At 40.5% G+C, this 19,236-nt stretch overlaps 2 protein-coding genes and 1 long non-coding RNA gene across 3 annotated transcripts in view; all 3 read left to right on the forward strand.

Annotated features, from left to right (window-relative positions):
* LOC115413099 (uncharacterized) overlaps positions 1-14,848 on the forward strand; it is a 29,086-nt gene extending 14,238 nt beyond the window's left edge. Inside the window, exons 3-4 of the long non-coding RNA XR_003934429.1 lie at positions 6,127-6,135; positions 14,838-14,848. This is a non-coding gene — a long non-coding RNA (uncharacterized LOC115413099). The remainder of the gene's footprint in view (positions 1-6,126; positions 6,136-14,837) is intronic.
* On the forward strand, positions 3,135-4,363 carry LOC115413097 (trace amine-associated receptor 7a-like). Its single transcript, XM_030125850.1, has 2 exons — positions 3,135-3,307; positions 3,535-4,363. Exons 1-2 carry the CDS (start codon positions 3,135-3,137, stop codon positions 4,361-4,363), a joined length of 1,002 nt encoding a protein of 333 aa, XP_029981710.1.
* A 2,787-nt stretch (positions 14,849-17,635) lies between the features above and the next one.
* On the forward strand, positions 17,636-18,864 carry LOC115412974 (trace amine-associated receptor 7a-like). Its single transcript, XM_030125677.1, has 2 exons — positions 17,636-17,808; positions 18,036-18,864. Exons 1-2 carry the CDS (start codon positions 17,636-17,638, stop codon positions 18,862-18,864), a joined length of 1,002 nt encoding a protein of 333 aa, XP_029981537.1.
* Positions 18,865-19,236: the final 372 nt, after the last annotated feature.

Raw genomic sequence — 19,236 nt, forward strand, 5'->3', positions numbered from 1 at the left:
GGTTGTGAATGTTGTCAATTTTTGAGTGAAAAAAAAAATGCTAGAAAGTTGTTGCATTTTCAGGGGTGAAAGATGATGAGATGTTGTCCTGGGGTTTGAGGAGTTTGTTGATAGTGGAGAACAGAGAGCGGGGGGTTGGAGGATCCAGTGTGAATAATGCCGGAGTAATAGGTGGAGCGGGCTTTGTGGCTTTGTTAAGTGAGGGTTGGTACAGGTGCATGTGGTCTTTGTAGGCGAGGGTGTGTAAGGTCAGTCCAGTTTTGTTGTGTAGGCGTTCAAGCTGTCTCAGTTGTTTTTTGAGTTTGTGAAGTTGCGGGGTGTACCAGGGGGCTGAGTGAATGAAAGTAAAAGTTTTTCTTTTCATGGGGGCCAGCTGGTTGAGGGAGGTAGACAGTGTGTTGTTGTAGATGTTGACGAGGTCCGTGGGGGTTAAGTTAACAGGGAGGGTAAGGTCAGAAAGAGCATTCGATATGTAGGTTGAGAGAGGGGCTTAGCAGATGGACTTAAGATTTTGAAAGGTTATTGTGCGGTCTTGTTTGGGTTGGGGGGCGGGTATGTTGATATCCAGTGTGATGGCCAGGTGATCAGATATGGTGAGGTTGGTGTTGGAGATGTTATAAATGTGGAGGCCAGTGGAGCAAACTAGATCAAGGATATGTCCTCAGCTGTGGGTGGGGAAAGTTATGTGTTGGGTGAAGTTGAGGCACTTGAGTAAGTCCAGGAAATCATTTGCATATTTGCAGTCAGGGGAATCAGTGTGGAGGTTGAAATCACCGTGCAGTAGGAAAGATGGTGAGGTTGATGACAGTACTGTGATGAATTCTGAGAGATCTGATAAGAAAGATGGGTTGGGTTTGAGGGGGCGGCAGATGATGGCGATTAGGAGAGGTTTAGGGCCAGGGAGTGGGTTGAGGTCATGATAGTGAATAGCAGCAATACCTCCTCCACGGCCCTCGAGGCGTGGGTTGCCCAAGTATGAGTATCCAGTTGGGGTGGTTTGGTTTAGTGCAATATAATCCAGGAGTTTTTGCCAGGTTTCAGTAAGAGAGGAGATCCAGGTTATTGTCAGTGATGAATTCGTAAAGAATGAGGCTTTTATTGTTGAGGGATCGTGTGTTGAAGAGGGCGAGTTTCAGGTGCTTTTGTTTTGAAATTGATGATGCGGAAGTTGAAAGAGTTCACGCTGGGGTGGTTCTGATGACGCAATACGGAAGTGCTGAAGCCCGTGTCCATGCTGCGGTCGGACCAGAGAGAGGGGATACTGTTTATCGTGGCAGAATGGTAACTAAACTTGCAGTGTGAGCTTCGGTGGATGTATTGAGGACAGAGACGAAGTCTGGAGCTTTTTAGTGTGGCAATGTATTCCATGGAAGTAGGCGTTTGGTGGTTTAACTGGAGGAGTTGCATGGATGTGAAGCACAGCGCCATAGCTGGGGCAGTGACGGTTCCAGAGGTGGATGATGGAGGTCTGGGTTTGTTGAGGGCATTAACACCAGGGGTAAAAGTGGGTTTGAGTCGACGGGGTTGCAGGATGGAGTAGCTGAACGTGCTGACCATGGATGGTTGTTTCCAAGCCCCTATGACCGCTAACCAAGCAGCGCTAGCACCAGGCAGCAGCCGGCTAGCTGCTGACCCGCTAGCTTGTTGCCAGCCGCCCAGCAGCCAGCTAGCTGATGGCCCAACGCTGCTGGCAGGGAGTCCCTGACAGCTGACAGCAAAAGCACAGACAGGTAGCAGCTGGCTAACCGTCAACTGGCTGGCTAGCAGCCAGTTTCCTGCTAGCCCGCTTTCCCATGGACCCAAGCTGCCAGTGAATCTCGGGAAGATGTCCCACAGATGGGGATTAGAGAGGCAGATGAAAACAATCCAAACCATGACAGGACGACAGAAACAGTTTGTGACTGGAGCAGTACTTCAATCGGCAACCCGGCAATGGTGATAGGATCAAGAGCCCTTTTCACTGTGGGTGTAGTTGGTAGCTAAAGCTTGCCTTGCAGGTAGGCATCTACTCCACCGGTAAAAATGGGTAAAAATAGTAGCATCCAAGGTCCAGAGAGGTGTAGAAGTAAAGGTACTAATATGAGCTGTGAATAGAGCGAATAGCTAAACAAAAGAAATACAGGAAAACTATGAAGGTTAAAGAAAATCACGAATGGCGAAGCGGCAAACAGTGCAACGCCAGCCTCCTCCCCAGAGCGGAAGTTGAATGTCCTTTAGTTCATAAAGCCTCCTCTCCTTTGGTTTTTACACATATTGTGTCTTTGTAAAGTTGAAGCTCACTCATTTGGGCCCATTTGAACTGGGATGAGTTTGTCCTGAGTATCTGTATTCAGACGGTTTCTCTGTTGGGTGAGGACCTGAAGCAGTGGGGGCTGGGGAGGGGTTAACACTAGCACAGACCGGGTCTGTGCACTCGCTCACTCGGACAGACCGGGTCCACGCACACGCACTCGGACGGACCCACACTTTAACGGACCAAGTCTAAGCAGGAGCCCTATCCCCGAATCTCTGGAGCTCTGTCTGTGCAGGTGCCTTCCACCATGTTTTCAGAGGCCAGACATTACGAACTATGCACGCACGCCTGAAGTGCCGCTGCTTCTCCAGGAAATGAACAGTACCGTGAGTTTTCTAACTGTGGTAATCGAACATGGTTATCATAATAACTAGATTTTAAATGGTAATACTAACAGTCAGAAATTTTACTGCGGTTTATCATTATACCGGTAATCGTTACATCCCTAATTACCAACTATCTGTGCACTACAGATAGTGCCGCTTTGCTTCTGCTTCTTCTTCTCTAACACTGGCCTTTACCATATTCTCACCACCACCCTCTGATGACAATACAATCTAATTTTTATCTGCTCCACAAAACTCAACAGAAATAGGCCTGTATTTTTTCTCCCAGGATTTCTGAAGACTTTCTACAAAACTTATGTGGAAACACGAATGTGTTAAAGTTGCATCAGAAAACGCAACAGAAGAGTCCAATTGAGAATCACAAACATGATGCAGAAACAGAGGGAGGGTTGTCATGACAGCACTGAATAAGATGAAAGTCTGAGGTCCAGGAGGAGGAACTGAGAGGAACCACTGATATAACTGAGCTCATCTCCTGGATCTGGTCTGTGTCGATGGAGGTTCAGGATGAACCAGAGCTCTGTTTCCCACAGCTCTTCAACACCTCCTGTAGGAAGCCCCTGAGTTCTGCAACTGAAATTGCTATGGTCCGTGTTCTAATCAGCATGATGTCTGTGCTCACTGTGATTCTAAACCTGCTGGTCATCATCTCAATCTCCCATTTCAGGTACAGGTTCCCTCACTGTTAATGTGATCATTACAACACATGCTCACTGCTGTGCTTCTGTTGTTCTCATGTTTAACTTCACCTGTGTGTGCATATGTTGTTCAGATGCTTTGACATGTACATGATGTTTTTTCTGTGGAGAATAACTAAAGCTGTACTGCCTCCACCTTATTTGTCATGTTGTTCTATGATATCATGTTGTCTGATAATGTTTCTTTTTCCTCCAGACAGCTCCACACTCCCACCAATCTCTTCCTTCTCTGTCTGGCCATCACTGATTTCCTTGTGGGTCTTGTTGCAATGCCAGTGGGGATCTTCATTCTCAAAGGCTGCTGGTTTTTGGGTGATCATTTCTGTGCATTTGGAAATTATCTGACCTTGAACATGGCCTCTTCAACAGTCGGAAACATGGTGCTCATCTCAATCGACCGTTATGTTGCTATCTGTGACCCTCTGCATTACACTAATAAGATCACAATGAAAAGAGCTACAGTCTGTATTTGTCTGTGTTGGCTTTTATCTTTCATCAACAATGGTATTATTTTAAGAGAGGATCTAATTAATCCAGAGAGAACTAGTTCTTGTGTTGGAGAGTGTGTGCTCAACTTAGATTCTTTTGGAGGTGCAGTCGATGTTGGTTTAAATTTTATTCTTCCTGTTCTCATCATTATCAGTCTGTATATGAGAGTGTTTGTGGTGGCGGTGTCTCAGGCTCGTGCCATGCGTTCTCACATTTCAGCCGTCAGAATTCAGCTCTCAGCAAAAGTAACTTGCAAGAAATCGGAGCTGAAAGCAGCTCGGACTCTTGGGGTTGTTGTCATCGTCTTTCTTGCGTGTTACTGTCCATATTATTGTGTTACACTTTCAGCAGATGCTTCCGTTAATTATGTGGTTGAACATTCATCTATATCTTTTGCTGTCTATGTCGGATACTTTAACTCCTGTTTTAACCCTTTGATCTATGCCTTATTCTACCCCTGGTTTAGAAAAGCTGTTAAACTCATTGTCACTCTGCAGATTCTGCAGGCGAACTCCTCTGAGACCAACATGCTGTAGAGAAGATGCACACAGAGCTGTCCTTAGTCAAAATGGACTGGAAACATGTAAATATCTGTATGCAAACTGTCTAAATGAATATATTCTTTAATTTTTCACAAAATAATTTCACACCAGTGGATGATGAAAATGAAAAATGTCTCCTATTCCATGTTCCTGTGCAAATATATTTGTAGAAATTCCCACATGGGCCAGCCACATACAGAGCTATTCAGTGTGTTTGTAACTGGAAACTGTTATTAATAATAATCTTCATCATCATCATTAAGGGTGTGCCATCTAAGGCACCTCAAGATTCAATTCGATTACGATTCATGGTGCTACGCTTTGATTAATCAATGCTCATCATGATAATAATAATTATAACAATTATTACAATTATAACGATTTTTGATGCATCTTTTTTCCTGTTCAGGAGTTTTTCTCCCTCTGTGGTTACTCCATACCTTTAAATGAGGTTTATTTGTCAGTATCCATAAATTCAAGTAATCAAACAAATTTGCCTCCATTATCTTTTATTTGTGTCAAACCACTGAATGATTCAACCTATTTTCCACCAGGGAACCAACAGGAAAAAGGCAGAGGTGGCTTATACAGCAAAAGCTGCTCTTAATCACAAATATAGATTTCCAGTTACCTACAAAACTGAAACACTACAAAAATCTGCTGTATCAAAACCAATACTTTTAAAAAATATTCACCTGTTAACCACATTTGGTGGTTAACAGGTCCCCATTTTTTTTTGGGGGGGGGGGGGGGGGGGGACAAATAGTTTCTTTAGAAATAACTAAGACTTATTTCAATCAAAAGTGGTTTATACAGATTTCTGTGCTAGTCTAATTAAAAATAAATAAATAAATTGCTTATTTAGTTTCTCTGGCCCCTCAAAAGCTCCCCAGGAACCCACTCAAACTCTGAAGTTTCAAACTCAATGAGCAGCATAAATTCCACAACAAACTAAATATTTTGCTATCCACAATCAAAGCATGCATCACATGTCGGTAGTATCCTACAAGCTTCCCTCAGTGATTCCACTACTTTGGTTTTGGTCTCATTGTACAGTTCGGGAACTGCTTTCTGGGAAAAATACTTTCAGTTCAGAAGTTTGTATCTGCACTTCAGCGTCCACATCAGAGCACGACAGCCTTGCTTCCAAACGCTAGCTTTTAAACCCGTTGGGTGAATCTGACACTCTGTAACTGCAGCCAAACAGTTAGAGCTGGTGTTACTGTGCTCCCCTGGTCTGTTCCTTAAGGCGTCCAGGCGGCATGCGCCACTTTTATTTTCCTGCTGCGTGCTGCGGTTGTGTTCCTGTCATTTAGTAATTAGGAAAAATAAATGTTTTTGAATATTTATGAATCGTTATTGAATCATCACGTGTCGCATCATGATGAATCTAGTAATCTAATAATAATAATAATAATAATAATAATAATAATAATATTGGCACACCCCTAATCATCATCATCATCATAATATAAGGACTTCACATTTATAATAAAAGAATTATTTTAACCTTTTTCTGTGTCCTGTCATTTCAGTCTTGAACATCTCAGTGCAAGTCAATTTAACCATTTTTTCCATGAGTGTTCTGCACTGAACAAAAACTACTAATGAAATGAAATCAGTGTTACTAATAATCTATGACATGTCCTACACTGATTTAAAACAATGTCACATCACTCCACCATATATTATATAGATAATATCTCCTATTTTTGTTTTGGGTTTTTTTTTGCTTTTTTTTTTATTATTAAATTGAGTGGTATCATGTATTAAAAAAGGCAATTGGTTAAAGTCCAGTCAATTATTGAATATTTGGTAGTTATGAGCAGAGCTGAAGTGGTGAACTGGTCAGGTACAAACTAGTTGAAGATTGTTAGACAGGCTTTTTCAGGATTCTATCTTTTAAATAATGAAGATAAGGGTGTTCAAACTTTTTCCTCATGAATAAATTATTAATTAGAATTTACCAACACATTTTAAAAAGCATGTCCTTAGTTTCATCTTTTAGGTACATTTTCTCCATATTTTAGTAATAATAAAGAAAAAAAATCCCAAATATTTAGATATGGTGAAGAAAACTAATATGTAAAAGGGGGGCATCCTGACTTTTTCCACATGACTGTATATCCACACACTCAAACACACTTATTCAGATGTGCAAATACACTTGCACAAACAAACACACACACACACACATACACACACACAAATTCCTTCTTCTGACATGTTTCAAAAGTCAATTTTCTGCATGTTTCTCACGCTCAACTTCTTGCTCCCTCGCCAATTCATTATAGTAATCATCCGTGGCGCACATGCCCAGTGCATCCGCGGAGCTCATGCTGTAGTGTGCAATGTACACATCTGGGAATCTGCAGCGCACGTTAACGTGGGTCTTCAGAAAAGAAAAACTCTACCCAAATAAATAGTAACACTTTTAAATGTAAGTAAAAATATATTCTATTTAATGGATCAAATTTTATCGATACAAACATTCAATAACTGATGCATCACAATATCATTCCAAAATTTTCATTCACTCGCAGCTTCTCTACTGGTACACTCGGATCATGCATGCGTGTGTCAGTGTATCGGTACGTATCGGATAATCTTCCCATCCATAGTGTATATAATTCATAGGCATTACACATGACACAGAAACTTGGTAGCATAGTTTCACACAAGGTGATGTCAATTGTTTCATTCATGTAATTTTGGAGTGAGATCATAATCCTTTTATGAAAAATGTGTAATGAGAATAATTTATTCGAATTTTTCTTTACCATGCAATATTATATGACATAGTCTGAGAGAGAGTTTTAAGACTTCTACTTTGAACATTGAAATATTGACTAACCTTTGCTGTGAAGACACACATCAGCATTTCCAAGGCCTCTGAAGGATATCCCTGAAATCAACAGCAAATAGAAAAGCCATAAATACTTTTGCATTACTACAATAAAAATCAAGTATTGATAAGAGGGAAAACAGAGTTAAAACTCTGGTAGGTTTAATGAAAGGGAGTTAAAAGCAAAAAAAATTTAGTAACCCAGCTTACACTGCTGGGGGCCAAAAGAAAGGGTATATCCCCAAAATCCCCCCAATCCTTTGCTATATAATAAAGCAAATAAATGACACAATGTACAAAAGATACCAACTTAATTTTGATCAATATGAATCAAATTTGAGCTTGATTGGCCTACTATATCTATTAATATTGTAAAAAAAAAAAAAAAAAAAAAGATTTTTCAGCAGAGGCACCCCCATTTGGACAAGTGATAATATTCATTATTCGGTGCTAAAGGGGGATAGTTATCATGTTTACACAAAAGACATCCAGTCTGAATAATGTCAGAAAATGATTTGCTAAATAATGTCAGAAAATACATTTGATATTTGTTGGACAATCAATATGAACCAAGTTTGAGCTTGATTGGCCTCCTACTTCCTTAATAATGTCCAAAAAAACTGATTTTACAACAGAAGCTCCACCAACCATTTGGAAAAAACACACCACCTGGTGTCAACATATGACATCATGTAAACTCAACATATAAAGAAAAATAGACTCAATTGTTAGACAACTGATATGAACGCAGTTTGAGCTACATCAACCTGATAGTGGCAGAATAAAGGTCAGAGACAAATTTTTCCCCACAAAACGCCACCTAATGAATGAAAATCACACCATATGAACTCTGGATGGTAGCAGGAAAATGGACATTTGTAAGACCATCAATGTGAACTAAATTTTATCAGTCATCCTATTACTGCTTGATTTATGTGGTTCACTATGATGGTCATCAAGGGAGAAGAAATCCAACCAAATCCGTCCTAGTTATCACATTCACATGACGGAGATCTGGTGGCTGCATTCAGGGTAAAACCATTAGCTATATCCCCAAAATGAAAAAAAGAAAAACACTGTAACATATCTTCATTATATATTTTCACTGGGTTAAAAATAAGAATAAAAATATGTAGAGAGGAGTTGGCAACGTTTTTGTGAACACTTTTTTTCAGCTAAAACAATGAACATTTTTTGTCAGAGGATCTTGTGCTTTTCACGCCAAGGGACAAATTATTGAAACTAGCGGCACTGTACCCGTGGTGCCATTGTACGATAGCATGAGAGGCTAAAATTGCCCAGCATACCTCACAACATTTGAATACGGACATAAAATTGTGCGTAGTAGATAGTCAGGTAATGTTTCTATTCATCTGGCGAGTCTGGTGGCGATCGGGCCTGTGAAGGCTGAGGAAAACCCATACAAACACACTACTGTGCTGCAACATTGATCTGACATGAACGCCGGATGGACACAGAACGTGCATTATCATAGGATTTACCATCAGTTTTTCTGACTTATTTTCTAAGTGATTAGCTGATGTTAGCTATGGTTAGCTTACAAGCACTAGCACTCCGGTTACACGTGTTGCATCAATACTAAATAAAACTGACCCTGCCTTCAGCCTGTTAAAAATGGCTGCTATCCAGACCTACATTAACAGCCTTAACTTGGCACAGGGTCTGACAACCTTCAACTGTTACCGGACTCTGATCACACAATCACTTCTCATGACATTTTCAAAGCGCCATTATGAGACAAACCTTGGTCACGTAGACACTTGTCTGCTTCACAGAAAGTTCAGACTCCCGGTTTTTGCTTGATGTCCTTTGTTCATGTAAAACCAGATATATGATATTATTAAAAACACTCTGAGGGCAGAAAAAACACGGGGATATGTTTGGGACTGTTTCAGTATGTTTTATTAATATTTTTGCCATTTTACGCCGTAAAAAAGTGGTTCAAACACTTACATGACCGGAGAATCTCATCTTTCCATTACACACGCTTTTGAAGTCCAATGTGATTGACAGTGGGAGTTAGAACCAATCACAGATCAATACACGCACCTCTTAATGTACGGAATTGGATCAGTTCTTTGTCTATCAAACTGTGTAGATGTAATTAGGTGAACTTATTGTGTGTCAACTTTTACCCACCAATAGGCACTCTGGAATCACTAAGGCCCTCCCATTGCAGTTTTATGTGTCGTAATATGGGGAGAGAGACAGGACAAACATTTTGTAAAGTAAACCTGTTGAAAATACGATGTCACAATCTGTGTACAGCATGAATAAAAAATAAATGTATAACAAATAAATGAATATACAGTATGTAAATGTTGTAAATATGATGTGCTCAGTTACAACATAATACAATACCGGGTGAAATGATACTTAATGGGATTTATTTTGGACATAAAATGTTTTATTCTACAAACAAAAAATTCTGAGGGATGGTAATTTTATAAAGTTCCAAAGTTCTTACAAATGTTCAATGTGTGCGCCGCTTGTGACACTGCACACGTCAAGTCAGCAGTGGAGTCCTTTTTTTCCGACACAAACAGCCTTCTTCTTGAAACTTCTTATGCCACATCCAAATCTCAGATTCAAATTTCAAATTTGTCATTTCAACATATAAAATACACAGAAATGAAACACTGTACTCAGGTCCCAATTGCCATCAGCATTTAGTAAATACTACAAAATTCTGATAAAAACACTAAAATACTGATTAAAAAAAAAAAACAATAAAAAAATAAACCCCCCCCTTAAAAAGTCACCCATAAACAACTAAAATTATGATTTTCTTAAGTGCACAGCAGTGAAGTGCCAATTAAGAATGCATTCCAGGGCTTCAAAGTTCAACCAGAGTTCATTTGCCTAACCATCTCTCTTAAATCTGCCTTTTTGATGGCGCTTGTTTATGAAATTTTTAAACACATTCCCATTGCACATTCCCATTTCACTGAGTTTGGGTGTACTACAATACACAGAACGCCTTTTCTGTTGCAGTAAACAGCATTTCTATTCCTGAAAGCAGAACAATAAAAATGATTACACTTTTTTGAGCAAAAAGAGCAAACAAATTGTGAACAAATTATTATTAGGTGATGAAATGATGCAAATTTTTGGGGACACCCTGTATAATATAATATAATATAATATAATGGTCCTTTGTCATTTGCACGTATCTAATGAAATTTGATATGTAATATGATGTCATTATTTAGCCTTGTGAGACATTTTTGTGAATATAGAATGACAGACATTTGCTCAAAAAATACTATTACAAAAGTTCATCTTAGACATGTTTTCTGCACTTAACTTTTATTTCACATATTCCACTACTTTTGTAAAACTAAGATTTTAAGCCTATTTCAACACCAAAACACTGTCCAAACGAGTTGAGGTGTGTTTTCACAAGAGATTTGAACATTCCCAAAAATCAGTCTTTATATTTTTAGCACTTGGGTTGAATTTTCTCTTTCTACAAAAAAAGGCCTCGGTTTATATAAAGCTGAAATTGTCCTGAATGTTTTGATATAAAAATATCCCGATGTCTTTACTGTAGATCCCAATGAGGTGAATAAGGGAGTCAATGTCACGGTCGTTCCTGGTTTACAGCTTGATGTCATCCATGTAGAGCAGGGGTGTCAAACTCAGATCCTCGAAGGCCGGTATCCTGCATGTTTTAGATGTTTCCCTCTTCCAGCACACCTGACAGTCGTTCTCAGGCTTCTGCACAGCTGGATGATAGGCTTATCATTTGAATCAGGTGTGTTGGAAGAGGGAAACATCTAAAACATGCAGGATACCGGCCCTCGAGGATCTGAGTTTGACACCCCTGATGTAGAGGATGTGGCTGATGGTTGTTCCACTTCAGAACAAGTACCCAGTCACTCTTCAGGATGATCTGACTGAAGGGGTTTAGGCCTATGCAGAACAGCAGGAGGGACAGAGCATCTCTGTCACACCAGCTCCCAGACGTTAGTCTGGTTTTGTCTGTCTTGTCTGTCATTTCCTGTTTTATTTTGTTAAGTCCTCCTCGTGTGTCATGTCTGGTGTCTTTGCTTCCTGTTCCTAATTTTCCCCACCTGTGTGATTACCTTTCCCCGCCCTGATTTGTTACACCTGTGTCTCGTTTTCTTCCCTCCCTCTTGTGTATTTAAGCCCTGTGTTTCCCCTTGTCCTGTGCCAGTTTGTATTCTCCTCCGTGTGATACTTACTAGCGTTTTTTGGATCCTGTCTGTCTGTTTACCTGTTTTTGACCCGGATTGCCTTTTCTGACTCCTGCTTTTTGCCCAACCCTTGTCTGTGCCTCTGCCTCCAACGATTCTACGTGTGTTCGACCTTTCGCCTGATTTACTGGTACTTGAGCCTGCCTGTTCCTTTGTCCTGTTGCCTTTCCGTTTGCCTCTCCGTGTATGACCTGGTTTGGATACTGACTGTCCTCTGCTTTCCCCTAGTCGGGTTACTGATGCGTGTTACCAGCCCAGGCTGTGAGGTCCAATCTCTGGTCCTGTCTCCGGATCCTGTGAAGAATCTGGGACTCAGTGTCTTCAAGGATCTGCTTATTTATACTATCAGTGACTTGTCAGCTGATATTGTGTTTAATAAACACTGAACTTTCATGTCCGTCTCTGGGTCTTGCAATTGGGTTCAGTTTCCGTACTCTGACCTTTACAATCTCCTTGGCAAATGTCACATTTGATGCTCACCTGCTCAATTGGCTGTGACTTGGCCTCCAGAGTCGTCTTCCACAGCCTCATCGAGGTCTGGATGAAGGCCCTTAAGGCTCATTTATGCTTGCTTTATGTATGTAAATAGGTGTGTCCATTTCTAATGTTGTCAAGCGTCATCTGTTGTCAGTGTGTTAGCCTGCCTTTGAGAATAGACCTTAGCTGGGTTGGTGGAGAACACCTTGTTTATTCTCCTTGCCTCTACTTCTCTTGTATACCTCTTCAGGTGGGTAGCTAGGGCTGTGAGCCTTTGCGTCACAGTCTCCAGTGCCTCAGTTGTGGACAGCTTTTTATATTTCTTGGGCAGCTCTTTCTTCAGATTCACACTTCTGCTCAGTTCTGTTAGAAGGCTAACTTCTTTCTGTGCCGCCATGAGTTTTGCCTCTAGCCTTCATTTCCATGGAAGGATGTGCTCCTTCGGGCTACTCATGCTGTTGGTCTTGTAGCTGAGCATCTCTGTGATTACTGTCACCATCGCATTGGTCTGATTGGTCTCAGTGTTGTTTGGTAGGGTTAGTTAGCAGCGCGGTGTTCAAGTCCTCAGTAGAAGACTGGTCTGGTACATTGTTATCTGGCCTTGGCAAGTAGGAGGTAGTTGAGTTCCCCTAGTAGTTCATGATTCTTTCTGTCAGATCAGCGGCTTTTGTGTTAAGCTTTGGGGCTTGGTACCCAGTCTAAATTTTGGGGGGTGATGATGAAACCATCCCCTAGGCAACGTTTCATCCTCGCTTATCCACGCCGTAACAACTTTGTACCGTGTGGAGGAGGTACAGGATGCTACGATAGATAGATAGATAGATAGATAGATAGATAGATAGATAGATAGATAGATAGATAGATAGATAGATAGATAGATAGATAGATAGATAGATAGATAGATAGATAGATAGATAGATAGATAGATAGATAGATAGATAGATAGATAGATAGATAGATCTAAAATTAAATTATGGGTGGAAACGCTTTTTTTATTATACTTATATTCAGCTTGTTCACGTCAAGATTGAAATTAATGGATTATTATTATTATTATTATCCAGGTGAAAACAAATGAGGAAAAACATGAGTGAGAGTTGGAAAGTCAAATTGAGTCTAACACTAATGTGGCAGAAAGAGAGGAAGGGTGATGAAGATGATGAAAGTCCATCAGACTCGTGACTTGCTGCAGTAATAAAATCTTGGGAAATAAAAACTAATGCAAAGCTAAAACGGTAAAGCAAAGCTAATTTAGCGCATGCACCCCTTCCAACAAAAAGATTTTCCAACTTCCATCAACACAACAGTCCCAAGATTGTATGAGTGCAGTAAGTTGCCGATCTAAAGAAATAATTAGGGAGAATCGGATTTCAGAAAATCACTTACAAAATACAACAAATCACCTTTAAAAAAACTGGCTGCGTGTGACCATGGAAATGCAGTGACTATCCTAAGCTAAGCTAACAGAAGGGCTGCAAGAACAAGGCAACGTGAGCACTGCAGCGCAAACCCTTTTGCTCACTTATCTGGCTCATTAATACCTCATGTAAACCTTTATTCGGGTTTAACATTTCCATGTAAACAGAAGAGAAAATACTTTAGTTCTGAATTAATTTCTTCTGGAAAAATAAATCGGATTTAAAAAACATCATGTAACCGTACTCAGTGACTCAAATGTCAGTGTCTGTATCTACACTATATGGACAAATGTATTGGGACACATTAAATTCAGGTGTTTCATTGCTAACAGGGATCAGGCCCACAGAGCAAAGATGACAAATGTCATGAAAATATATATATATTTTTTTTTTCATCTGAAATATTTATAACATTGTGACCATAACTAATCAGTTTAAATAATGAATACTCTTTATAATAGGAATATTAGGAATTATGTCACATGTGAGAAACCTTGTCTTACACAACATGATTAACTCATGTAATGACCAAAGTATGTGGAACAGACTGTGATCTGGTTCAGTAAATAACAGCCAACAGGACACTGGCTCATCTACGCTGAACACAGATTTGTACATGCTGACCTTTGCCTTTCACAGGTGTAAAGTCACCCTCTGGCCACATTTGAGTCGATGGGCTCCTCTACTCAAGTGCTTTAGTCTGAGGACCCTGTCCCGGGTTGACCAAACAGTACTGTTGCTCTGTTAAACGTTACTGCCAATTATTCTCAATTTGTTTAATTTGCCTCTGTAATAAACTCTATGTACTCTAACTCATGTGTTTGAAATTACAGCAATTGTCTATGAGAAATCTTTTCTGCCACCACAACCTTCAGCTCCCAGAACGACAAGCAGGACATTGAGTCTGAATGGACCATGGTCTACAAGACTGTCAGAGGGTCTTAAAGAGGTTCTACTAAACTGTCAGATGGTCTGGAAGGGTGGTGCAGTGTTTCACAAACTGTTACAAAACATAACGGATGAAGTTGTATCGACCTCCATGTGGAATATCATTGGGTGGTTGAAGGAAATGTTTGAGAATGTCCTAAAGTCTCATGGACACGCCCTCTGTGCATGGTCATAACTTGATCATGAGCTGTGGATACTGACCAAAGGAACCAGATCATGGATCCAACTGGCTCCCTCTTAGACACAGGGGGAGGGGTTCGGTCATGTGATCAGGTTTTCACACCGCCTGGGCTCTGTGCCAGTTCCAGTTCCCAAATCCTAATGTTGAATCGGTCAGCGAGTTCACACCAGAAAATATTGGTGCGGAACATGAAAAGTTGGTTCTCAGTTGGAATCACAAAAAGTCGGTTCTTTCTCATGAACCCTGACATCACCAGTGGGTGCGTCATATTCTAGACTGTAAAGACAAGAGGAAGAACGCAATGTAATGTCTTTCCTTTTTGGTTCCACTGATGGCTAGTTTGCCAGAAAGCACCAAGGTTCTCAGACTCCAGAACAGAGCCTGAACCAGATCCGCCTGAAAGCACTATGGGAGGACCTCAGAGCAGATCCACATCCAAAGGATTCTGCTGAGGTGGTTCATCTGGTCAGGACACCTCCTGGACACCTTCCTGAGGAGGAGTTTTATGCCCATACAGGAGGAGACACCATGAGAGACCCAGGACATGGGGAGTAGGGATGGGAATATTATCTGATATGCACTGATACACCGACACGCGCGTACACGATCCGAGTGCATCAGTAGAGAAGCTGCGAGTGAATGAAAAGTTTGGAATGATATCGTGATGCATTGGATATTTAATGTTTGTATCAATAAAATTTGATCCGTTCAATAGAATATGTTTTTACTTGCATTTAGAAGTGTTACTGTTTATTTGGATAAAGTTTTTCTTTCCTTCAGACCCACATTAACGTGTGCTGTGGATTCGCACATGTGTACAGTGCACACTAACAGTCTGAGCTGGATGGACTGTGGCACCAGCGCCGCGGATGAATACTGTAAAGTCTGCATGTGAATCTGACAGACATAGAAGGGAGGTGACGACATGTGGTTTCTGAACGTGTACTTTTTACTATATCAACTGTACTGAATACTGCCATACAAACCAGATACTTCCTTAAACAGTGGCATACATATCCAACAGCACATCCCAGAATACCTTGCGCAGGTGTCTCTTAAAGTGACAGAACCTTTTTCTGTTGTACCTACATTACAAATACATTACATTACAAATTGATTCAGCAAGGGAGCAAGAAGTTGAGTGTTAGAAACATACAGAGAAATGACTTTAGAAACAAAGTCCTAACTTTATCACCTGACTGAATGTGAGGCACGTGTTCTGAAATTGAACTAAAGCTACTTTGTAAAAAGTCATAGTCTTCTTTGATACATAAGCTCATTGAATTGTACTGCATATTTTTCTTTGTTTACCAGAATGAATGTGTTAAATCAGAATGTGCGTAATTGCTCTGTATCGTGATTTGGATGTGAAACGTATTGCATCGCATCGTGAGATGCCATACACGTATCTTTAATATATCAGAACGTAGATGCTGTATCGAGATGCGTATCGTATTGGCCTTACAACTAAGAGTCCCAACCCTAATGTGGAGGGTTTATGTCTGTCAGCCTGGGAACCCCTGTGTGGAACCCTCCACCCTGGAGGAGGTGGAGGTCTGGGCATCCCTGCTTAAGCCCCATTTATGCCCAATGTTAAATACCTGTACGTATACAGATGGAGCGTTCTGATCATTTTCTGTGTTCATTGCATCTGTATTTCTCTCCACCTTCTGGGAGTTCACAGATGTGAACCTAAACAAAGGAAACGGAGCAGTATCGGTGGAAACTGCAAGGACAGTATTGAAATTTGAAGAGAATAATTTCCAGAAATTTCAGAACTTTTTGAAACTCAAATTATTAACCCTCCTCAATATCAACATTCGTAATACCTCCTCTGTCATCACCATGTTTGTAATCACTGTCTATAAATTCTACTCTTCTTCTTGGTGTTTGGCCAATATGTTAATTCAGAGCAGTGCCCTCTGGTGGATTAACTACTACACAGTCACTCCAACGCAATGAACACATGGAAGTATAAAGGCAGTGATGCTTGACAACTTCTGAAGTGGGTGTAGCTATTTATAAAATATTGTTGTCATGTCACGTATTTTTTAATGTTCAATGGTTGTTTTTGGCAAACACTGTGATTTACTGAGTGTTTTTGAGCACCTCACAGTATTCCCTAAGGTGCTGTAAACATGACTTCACAGTAACACCACTGCAGAGCCACAGTGAAGGAGAAGAGGAGCAGGTTCACTTGATTTTGCCAACTTGAGTTAAAAAAATAGAAAGTTTTTTGCTATAAAGGAACCTGTGGACTCTTTTTGCCACAAAGTCGCAACATACCTAAAACTAAAAGTTAAACAACATGCTTCAAATGTCCGACTTGCCTTCTGTGTCTCATCTGTGTCATATTGTCTGTTGTCATGTTTTGTTTTTTTTCAGCGGCGCTGTGAACTCACCGCTACTGAATGTACATAGAGGAAACCCTGCACATGTGTTTTGCTTGCGGCCATCCTGCCTCCTGAGTATTTGCGTTCTTCACATAGGCTACATGTACTCGTTCATTACACCTCTGTATTCTGTCTACAGCCCCAAACCGAAACGGTTTGGTACAAACAAGTGTACCATTACAACATTTGAGGTGAATGTATGCATTTACGTACATAAAATGAGCATAAATGGGCCTTTAGGATGGTTCCACCGTGACTCAGACCCAGATAAACAGCGGATGATGGATTGACTGAAAGAATGTAGGCAAGACAGAATTTGAACAGTTAAAGTTCAAGTAAAGATTGTTTAGTTTCCTGCATAAGCCTGCATTGCCAACTATCTGTGCACTACAGATAGCGCCACATTGCTTCTGCTTCTTCTTCTCTAACACTGGCCTTTACCATAATCTCACCACCACCTTCTGATGACAATACAATCTAATTTTTATCTGGTCCACAAAACTCGACAGAAATAGGCCTGTACTGTTTTTTTCTCCAGGATTTCTGCAGACTTTCTGCAAAACTTGTGTGGAAACATGAATGTGTTAAGTTGCATCAGATAATGCAACAGAAGAGTCCAATTGCGAATCACAAATGTGATGCAGAAACAGAGGGAGGGTTGCCATGACAGCATTGAATATGATGAAAGTCTGAGGTCCAGGAGGAGGAACCCAGAGGAACCACTGATATAACTGAGCTCATCTCCTGGATCTGGTCTGTGTCGATGGAGGTTCAAGATGAACCAGAACTCTGTTTCCCACAGCTCCTCAACACCTCCTGTAGGAAGCCCCTGACTTCTGCAACTGAAACTGCTGTGGTCCATGTTATAATCAGCATCATCTCTGTGCTCACTGTGATTCTAAACCTGCTGGTCATCATCTCAATCTCCCATTTCAGGTACAGGTTCCCTCACTGTTAATGGGATTATTACAACACATGCTCACTGCTGTGCTTCTGTTGTTCTCATGTTTAACTTCACCTGTGTGTGCATATGTTGTTCAGATGCTTTGACATGTACATGATGTTTTTTCTGTGGTGAATAACTAAAGCTGTACTGCCTCCACCTTATTTGTCATGTTGCTCTATGATATCATGTTGTCTGATAATGTTTCTTTTTCCTCCAGACAGCTCCACACTCCCACCAATCTCTTCCTTCTCTGTCTGGCCGTCGCTGATTTCCTTGTGGGTCTTGTTGCAATGCCAGTGGTGATCTTCATTCTCAAAGGCTGCTGGATTTTTGGTGATCATATCTGTGTATTTGGAAATTATCTGACCTTGAACATAGCCTCTTCAAATGTCGGAAACATGGTGCTCATCTCAATCGACCGCTGTGTTGCTATCTGTGACCCTCTGCATTACACTAATAAGATCACAATGAGAAGAGCTACAGTCTGTATTTGTCTGTGTTGGCTTTTATCTGTTATCTACAATGGTATTATTTTAAGAGAGGATCTAATTAATCCAGAGAGAACTAGTTCCTGTGTTGGAGAGTGTGTGCTCAACTTAGATTTTTTTGGAGGTGCAGTCGATGTTGTTGTAACATTTATTCTTCCTGTTTTCATCATCATCGTTCTGTATATGAGAGTGTTTGTGGTGGCGGTGTCTCAGGCTCGTGCCATGCGTTCTCACATTTCAGCCGTCAGAATTCAGCTCTCAGCAAAAGTAACTTGCAAGAAATCGGAGCTGAAAGCAGCTCGGACTCTAGGTGTTGTTGTCATCGTCTTTCTTGTGTGTTACTGTCCATATTATTGTGTTACACTTTCAGGAGATGGTTCATTTAATTATGTGATTCAACATTCATCTATATCTTTTGCTGTCTATGTCGCATACTTTAATTCCTGTTTAAACCCTGTGATCTATGCCTTATTCTACCCCTGGTTTAGAAAAGCTGTTAAACTCATTGTCACTCTGCAGATTCTGCAGGCGAACTCCTCTGAGACCAACATGCTGTAGAGAAGATGCACACAGAGCTGTCCTTAGTCAAAATGGACTGGAAACATGTAAATATCTGTATGCAAACTGTCTAAATGAATATATTTTTTTATTTCTCTCAAATAATTTCACACCAGTGGATGATGAAAATGAAAAATGTCTCCAATTCCATGTTCCTGCGCAAATATATTTGTCAAAATTCCCACATGGGCCAGCCACATACAGAGCTATTCAGTGTGTTTGTAACTGGAAACTGTTATAATAATCATCATCATTATTAAGGGTGTGCCATCTAAGGCACCTCACGATTCAATTCAATTACGATTAAGGGTGCTACGATTTGATTAATCAACGATTATCATGACAATAATAATTATAAAGATTATTACAATT

Source organism: Sphaeramia orbicularis, chromosome 21 (assembly GCF_902148855.1).
Source record: "Sphaeramia orbicularis chromosome 21, fSphaOr1.1, whole genome shotgun sequence".
NCBI classification, from domain to species: Eukaryota; Metazoa; Chordata; class Actinopteri; order Kurtiformes; family Apogonidae; genus Sphaeramia; species Sphaeramia orbicularis.